The 7,900-nt window shown below is 43.4% G+C and overlaps 1 protein-coding gene across 2 annotated transcripts in view; it reads right to left on the minus strand.

Moving 5' to 3' along the window:
• Nucleotides 1-6,226: 6,226 nt before the first annotated feature.
• Nucleotides 6,227-7,900, minus strand: part of DYDC1 (DPY30 domain containing 1) — a 36,770-nt gene continuing 35,096 nt past the window's right edge. The window contains exon 9 of one of the 2 annotated variants that reach the window (XM_063781938.1): nt 6,227-7,129. In XM_063781938.1, the coding sequence (XP_063638008.1) occupies nt 7,117-7,129 (13 nt within the window). In that variant the 3' untranslated portion in view covers nt 6,227-7,116. The remainder of the gene's footprint in view (nt 7,130-7,900) is intronic. The other variant, XM_063781939.1, reaches the window with a different exon arrangement.

Genomic DNA, 7,900 nt, shown 5'->3' on the forward strand with positions numbered 1-7,900 from the left:
CACAAGAATGGGCAAAGGGCTTGAATAAGACTTTCTCCAAGGAAGATACAAGCACATGAAAAGATTCTCAACATCATTAGTCATTAGGGAAATGCAAATCAAAACCACAAGGAGAATCACTTCCCACTCACAACGATGGCTATAATTTTTTTTAAAAATAAAAAGATTGGCAAGGATGTGGAGAAATTGGTACCTTCATGCATTGCTAGAAATATAAAATGGTGCAAGCACTGTGGAAAATAATTTAGTAGTCCCTCAATAAGATAAACATAGAATTACCATATGACCCAGCAATTTTACTCCTATGCATACACCTAAGAGAAATGAAAACATGTATTCAAACAAAACTTTGCACATGAATGTTCATAGCAGCACTATTCTCAAGGACCAAAAGGTAGAAACAACACACATATCCATGAACTAATGAATGAATGTGGTATATGCATACAATGGAATATTACTCAATCACAAAAAGAAGTAAATATTGATAAATGCTACAGCACGCTTGAACCGCAAAAACATTATGCACAGTAAAAGTAACCAGGCACAAAAGGTCATACATTATATGATTCCATTTATTTGAAATATTTAGAGCAGGAAAATCCATAGAGACAAAAATCAGATTAATGGTTGCCAGGTGCTGGGGGAAGGAGACATGGGAGTGACTGCTTAATGGATATGGGGTTCTTTGTGGGGAAGAGTGATGAAAATATCACGGAATTATATAGAGGTCATGGGCCCGGTGCCATGGCTCTCATGTCTGTAATTCCAGTACTTTGGAAGGCTGAGGTGGGCTGATAACTTGAAGCCAGGAGTTTGAGACCAGCCTGGCCAATGTGGCAAAACCCCATCTCTACTAAAAATACAAAAATTACCCAGGCATGGTGGTGCGCACCTGTGATCCCAGCTACTTGGGAGGCTGAGGCATGAGAATTGCTTAAACTGGTGAGGTAGAGGTTGCAGTGAGCCAAAATTGCGCCACTACACTCCAGCCTGGGTGACAGAGGGAGAGTCTGTCTCAATAATAGTAATAATAAATAAATAAATAGAGGTAATGAATGGTTGCACAACATGGTGAATGTGCCAAATGACTCTGAAACATACACTTTAAAATGGTTAAGTTTTTGTGTAAATTTTACCTCAATTTAAAAAAAGGAAAGGAAAAGACTGATGAAAACAGGACTGAGGATGATGATGGCATGGGTGGAAGCACATTGGTGGGTGGATTAGGAAGGAGGCTACGGTTATATACAGGTTATTGTCGAGAATCAATTTATGTTGGTGGTAGTGGACATGAGATTCTATCACCATTATTCCATAGTTAGCGCTTATTACATTGTTATTATAGATTTTTCCAGATGGAAAAATAAAGTGAGTCACGAAAGGACTAAGGAACAGCACATATCATGAGACAAGAATTATGGTTGTGTTAGGCCGTCCTTGCATTGTTATAAAAAATACCTGAGGCTGGGTAATTTATAAAGAAAAGAGGTTTGATTGACTCACAGTTCTGCAGGCTGCACAGGAAGCTTGGTACTGGCACCTACTTGGCTTCTGGGGAGGCTTCAGGGGGCATTTATTTACTCATGGCAGAGGCACAGCCAGAGCAGGCAGCGGGGGTAGGGACAGCAAGCGGTGAGAGCTGCAGCAAGAGGTGGGGGAAGTGCCACACACGCTTTTAAACCACCAGATCTCGCGAGACTTCACTCACTATGGTGATAACAGCACCAAGCCATGAGGGTTCTGCCCCCCTGACCAAAACACTTCCCACCAGTCCCCACCTCCAACACTAGGTATTGCCTCTCAACATGAGATTTTTGATCCAAATTATATCAATGATTAGTCAATTTTAATGTAATTAAGGTCCAAATCAAAACTATTTAAAATCACCTGGGGGCAGGGGTGGGGCTCACGCCTGTAATCCCAGCACTTTGGGAGGCCAAGCAGGGTGGATCATGAGGTCAGGAGATTGAGACCATCCTGGCTAACACAGTGAAACCCCATCTCTACTAAAAATACAAAAAATTAGCCGGCCGTGGTGGCAGCACCTGTAGTCCCAGCTGCTTGGGAGGTTGAGGCAAGAGAATCGCTTGAACCTGGGAGGCGGAGGTTGCAGTAAGCCAAGATCGGGCCATGGGGTTTCACTGTGCTAGCAAGGATGGTCTCGATCTCCTGACCTCGTGATCTGCCTGCCTCGGCCTCCCAAAGTGCTAGGATTACAGGCGTGAGCCACCGGGCCCAGCCTGCGTTTGACTTTGTAACCACAGTGCTACCTAGAGGCCTCATCCACTGAAAGAGAAGCAGAAAAAAGAAAGGGAGAGGGTACAAGAAGGGGTTCACGCTTCAGGATCGTTATCCAGTAGAGGTGAATCAGTTTGCGGAGTCAAAAGTAATCTTCCAAAACTAGAAAGCAACAGGACGTCTCAAGCTCCTCTGGGCTTTTAAAGTCTGGTTCTCATATGGAAATAGAAACCAAATGTTTCATACTTTTTGTACCAAATGGTGCTGTGGACTTCCAATTACTAAAACTGTTTCATTGTATTAGAGTTCTTTTTTAAAAAAATAACATGTATTGGGTTTTTAGTATAATGTATGGTAACTGTGAGACAATTTAGAAAATACAAAAAAAGAAAAACACTATCATCTTTCCACTCATAAATAAGTATAATTAATATATTAGTTTATTTCCTCTTGAAGGAAACATATCCACATATCTATACAGATATAGTCCCCTGTATGTATTACTTAGATTTAAAACTTAAACAGCCAGGCGCAGTGGCTCATGCCTGTAATCTGAGCACTTTGGAAGGCTGAGGCGGGCGGATTACCTGAGGTCAGGAGTTTGCGAGCAGCCTGGCCAACATGGTGAAATCCTGTCTCTACTAAAAATACAAAAAAATAGCTGGGTGTGGTGGCAGGCGCCTGTAATCCCAGCTATTTAGGAGGCTGAGGCAGGAGAATTACTGGAACCTGGGAGGCAGAGGTTGCAGTGAGCCAAGATGGCGCCACTACACTCCAACCTGGGAAACAGAGCGAGACTCCATCTCAATCAATCAATCAATAACAAACATAGAGAGTTACAGTTTCAGATAAGATGGCATAGGCAGACTCCACCCTGTCTCTCCTACTGAATGCAGCTGTAAAACCTGGACAGACTGCATGGAGCAGCTATTTGAGTACTCTGGTAAGTAAATAGTATTGAGAGGTGACAGCGTGCTGGCAGCCCTCGCAGCCTTCCTCGCTCTGGGCACCTCCTCAGCCTTGGCGCCCACTCTGCCCACGCTTGAGATCTTCAGCCCACCGCTGCACTGTGGGATCCCCTTTCTGAGCTGGCCAAGGCCAGAGCCGGCTTCCTCAGCTTGCTGGGAGGTGTGGAGGGAGGGGCGCAGGCGGGAACAGGGGCCCGAGGTGCTTGCGGGCCAGCGCGAGTTCCAGGTGGGCATAGGCTCGCCAGCCCTGCACTCGGAGCGGCAGGCCGGCAAGCCCGGGGCAATGAGGGGCTTAGCACCTAGGCCAGCAGCTGCTGTGCTCGATTTCTCGCTGGGCCTTAGCTGCCTCCCCACTGGGCAGGGCTTGGGACCTGCAGCCCACCATGCCTAAGCCTCCCACTGCCTCCATCCCGTTTCCACCCCAGGTGGGCTCCTGCGCAGCCCGAGCCTCCCCAACGAGGGCTGCTCCCTGCCCCAGGGCGCCCAGTCCCATCAACTGCCCAAGGGCTGAGGAGTGCAGTCCCAAGGCGCAGAATGGCAGGCATCTCCACCTGTGGCCCCAGTGCGGGATCCACTGGGTGAAGCCAGCTGGGCTCCTGAGTCTGGTGGGGACTTGGAGAATCTTTATGTCTAGCTAAGGGATTGTAAATACACCAATCAACACTGTATCTAGCCCAAGGTTTGTGAACACACCAATCAGCACCCTGTGTCTAGCTCAGGGTTTGTGAATGCACCAATCGGCACTCTGTATCTAGCTAATGTAGTGGGGACATGGAGAACTTTTTTGTCTAGCTCAGGGATTGTAAACGCACTAATCAGCACCCTGTCAAAACGGATCAATCTGCTCTCTGTAAAGCAGACCAATGGGCTCTCTGTAAAATGGACCAATCAGCAGGATGTGGGTGGGGCCAGATAAGAAAATAAAAGCAGGCTGCCCGGGCAAGCAGTGGCAACCCCGGTCCCTTACTACGGTGTGGAAGGTTTGTTCTTTCGCTCTTTGCAATAAATCTTGTTGCTGCTCACTCTTTGGGTCCACACTGCTTTTATGAGCTGTAACACTCACTGCGAAGGTTTGCAGCTTCACTCCTGAAGCCAGCGAGACCATGAACCCACTGGGAGGAGCAAACAACTCCAGACATGCCGCCTTAAGAGCTGTAACACTCCCCACGAAGGTCTGCAGCTTCACTCCTGAGCCAGCGAGACCATGAACCCACCAGAAGGAAGAAACTCCGAACACATCCGAACATCAGAAGGAACAAACTCCGGACATGCTGACTTTAAGAACTGTAACACTCACCACGAGGGTCGGTGGCTTGATTCTTGAAGTCAGTGAGACCAAGAACCCACCAATTCCGGACACAGTATTAGGCAGATAGGGAAAGAAAACTGGAATTCAAAGTACCACTGAAATGGCAATAAGGTTCACATTTTTTCTCCTTCTTGTATCTCCAGTTTGTACTCACAGAATCACAAAACCCAGAAGTGGCTACGAGGGCCCACATATAGAAAACTCCAGAAGTTCTCTAATTCTAACTCAGAAGCAGGAAAGGGAATTCCTCTCTTTGAGACAGTAAGGGGAAACTGCCTGTAGTTGTTTTTCTTTGTTCTGTTTTCCCAAGCCCCAGCCCCAGGATAGTTCCACAAAAGCAAAATGATTAGTGGAGGCCTGCAGGAACCTGAAACTCTGAGGAGAAACTTTATGACTGGAGCAGCTGTGTCCCCAAGTAAGTAGAGCAAACCCCCTGTTGCTTTTTTTGTCCGTGTGTCCACCACCATTTGGCTTCAGATGCAGCACAGTCATGGAAAGTGCACAGTGGAGTGGGGGAACTAAAACCCACCAAGAAAGGGGAATCTGAGAAATGAGAGAGGAAATTGCTCAGGAATGCACCACCATCAAGTTGTAAGTGCATGGAACTCATGCTGAACAGTATGCCAAAGCCACTGATAAAGTGAACCAAAGGAGAGCTCACTGCTCAGGTCCCACATTTATTTCTGTGTTAATTCAATTCAACTGTAGTTGGAGAACACGTTTTGTTTAATTTCAAATTTTTTTAATTTATTAAGACTTGTTTTATGTCCTAGCATAAATGATCTTTCCTGAAAATATTTGATATGTACTACTATTGTCGGGTGGAGTAGTCTATAAATGTCAGTTAGATCAAGTGAGTTGACAGAGTTGTTCAAGTTCTATATCCTTGCTGAGTTTATGTCTAGTTGTTCTGTAAATTACTAACAGTCAGGTATTAGAGTCTCCCAACCACTGTTGAATTGCATATTCCTCCTTTCAATTTGATCATTTTGGTTTATGCATTTTAGGACTCTGTTAAGCACATACATGTTTATAATTGTTATATGTCTTCCTGATGACTTTTATTATGTTACTCTTTGATTTTAATATTTTTGGCTTTATTTACATGATATCACTTTTCCATGTCTCTTGTAGACAATGTATAGTTACATTTTGGTTTCTTATCCAGTCTGATGAACTCTGCTGAAGTGTTTTATCCCATTTACATTTAATGCAATTATTGATATGGCTGGATTTATGTCTGCTGTTTTCAATATAACTTTTAAAATTAAATGTTCAGAGAGACATCAGTATGAATTCATGCTTAGCTTAAATAGATACAGATTCATAGAGAAATATTTATAGATTTATATACACATGGGTTAGTATAGACACATAAATCAGCTGAGAAGGGTTAAATAAAGCAGCAGACCTCAGTAGCAACTAGCAACCAGATCTTGGCTTCTATAATCATTCTCCAATTAAAGAAGAAACTCTTGGAAAAATAGCTGATCTTAGCACTGGGGTAGAAAATGTACAAGATCAACCTGTAGAATCTTCATAGTATAAGAAAGCAAGGAAAAACTAAAAAAAAGAAAAAGATGTGGGTATATCAAAGTGATATAGGAACCAGCTAAAAGAGCTCCCAGTGACCAAAGCTGAAATAATTTGAGTAATAAAGTAGAATTTATAACCTGAAATATAAAATAAAACTCGATATATCCATCCTGATATAAAGAAGTTATTTAATACATAAATAAATCTGGACGAATAGACCAATCTCCCATGCAGAAGAATTTCAGGTTATTTATTTTGATATTTCATCCTTACTAGAGTATAGGTGGGTGTGGTGGCTCACGCCTGTAATCCCAATACTTTGGGAGGCCAAGGTGGGTGGATCACCTAAGGTCAGGAGTTCAAGACCAGCCTGGTCAATATGGTGAAACCCTGTCTCTACTAAAAATACAAAAATTAGTCAGGATTTGTGGTGGAACAGAAAAAAAGACATTAGGGGAAAACCGATGAAATCTAAATAAAGTATTAACTTTAGACAATAATAATATATGAATATTGTGCTTCATTCCAGCTACTTGGGAGGCTGAGGCAGGAGAATCACTTGAACCTGGGAGGCAGAGGTTGCATTGAGCCCAGATTGCACCATTGCACTCCAGCCTGGGTGACAAAAGCAAAACTCAGTCTCAAAAAAAAAAAAAAGTAGAATATAACTCCCACTCCTTAAGTCTATGCTGCACATAGTAACTTTCTTCCAAAAAGCACAGCATGGGAAAGGAGGAAAAAAGTAACTTAACACAGCAGAAAACTGACAAAACATTACCTCAGCCAAGTGACCAAGGTGACCAACATCAACAGTGATGAGTCATCCTGATGATAGTTTGTACTGTTGATATTATGTGACGAAAATTGCAGTTTACTTTTGTGTCCTTCCTCCCAAAAACACATCACCTCACTTTAATAATGATGAAATAATCAGGCAAATCCCAACTGAAAAACATTCTTTAAAATAGCTGACTAATACTTCCCAGAACTATCAAACTCATCAAAACAAGAAAAATCTGAAACATTGTCACAACCAAGAGGAGCCTGAAGGGGCATAACTTCTCAATGTAGGATTCTGGAACAGAAAAAAACACATTAGGGGAAAACAGATGAAATCTGAATAAAGTATTAACTTTAGACAATAATAATATACGAATATTGTGCTTCATTAATTGTGACAAATGTATCATACTAATATAAAATATTAATAGGATAAACTGGGTTTAGGTTACACAGCAACTCTCTATACTATCTTCGCAATAATTCTATAAATCTAAAATTGTCCTGAATTTTTAAAATTAAATATTTATCTTGGCTCATTCGCCCTTGCATTCATTAACTCATTGATTTTACTTATTCACTTAAACAGCTGCTACGTCCCAGATACTGCTCTAGTCTCTAGAGATACAAACAGCACATAAAACCAAACATGGTTCCTGCTATCAAGGCGCTTAAGTCCACTGGAAAAGAAACAAAGAACACTAAGTGATTGTTAAGTCATAGAAGCAATAAGTCTCTATTTTCAAAATTAAAAATTATTTTCTTGAATCTTCATTATAAAAGAGTCAAGACATTAAAGGTCTGGGTTGAATATCATGCAATCTGACAATTGAAAATCAAGGAGCAGGATTTTCAAAGAGGAGCAAAAGGCAGTTGTGGAACCAAATAATGAAATCTGTAGGGGGCAGCATGTAGTAGCCCAGCCCGGCCCGGCCCGGCCCGGCCCGGCCCGGCCCCGCCCGGCCCCGCCCCGCCCCGCCCCGCCCGGCCCCGCCCCGCCCCGCCCCGCCCCGCCCGGCCCCGCCCCGCCCCGCCCCGCCCAGCCCAGCCCCGCCCCGCCCAAAAT

This window comes from Pan troglodytes, chromosome 8 (assembly GCF_028858775.2).
Source record: "Pan troglodytes isolate AG18354 chromosome 8, NHGRI_mPanTro3-v2.0_pri, whole genome shotgun sequence".
NCBI classification, from domain to species: domain Eukaryota; kingdom Metazoa; phylum Chordata; class Mammalia; order Primates; family Hominidae; genus Pan; species Pan troglodytes.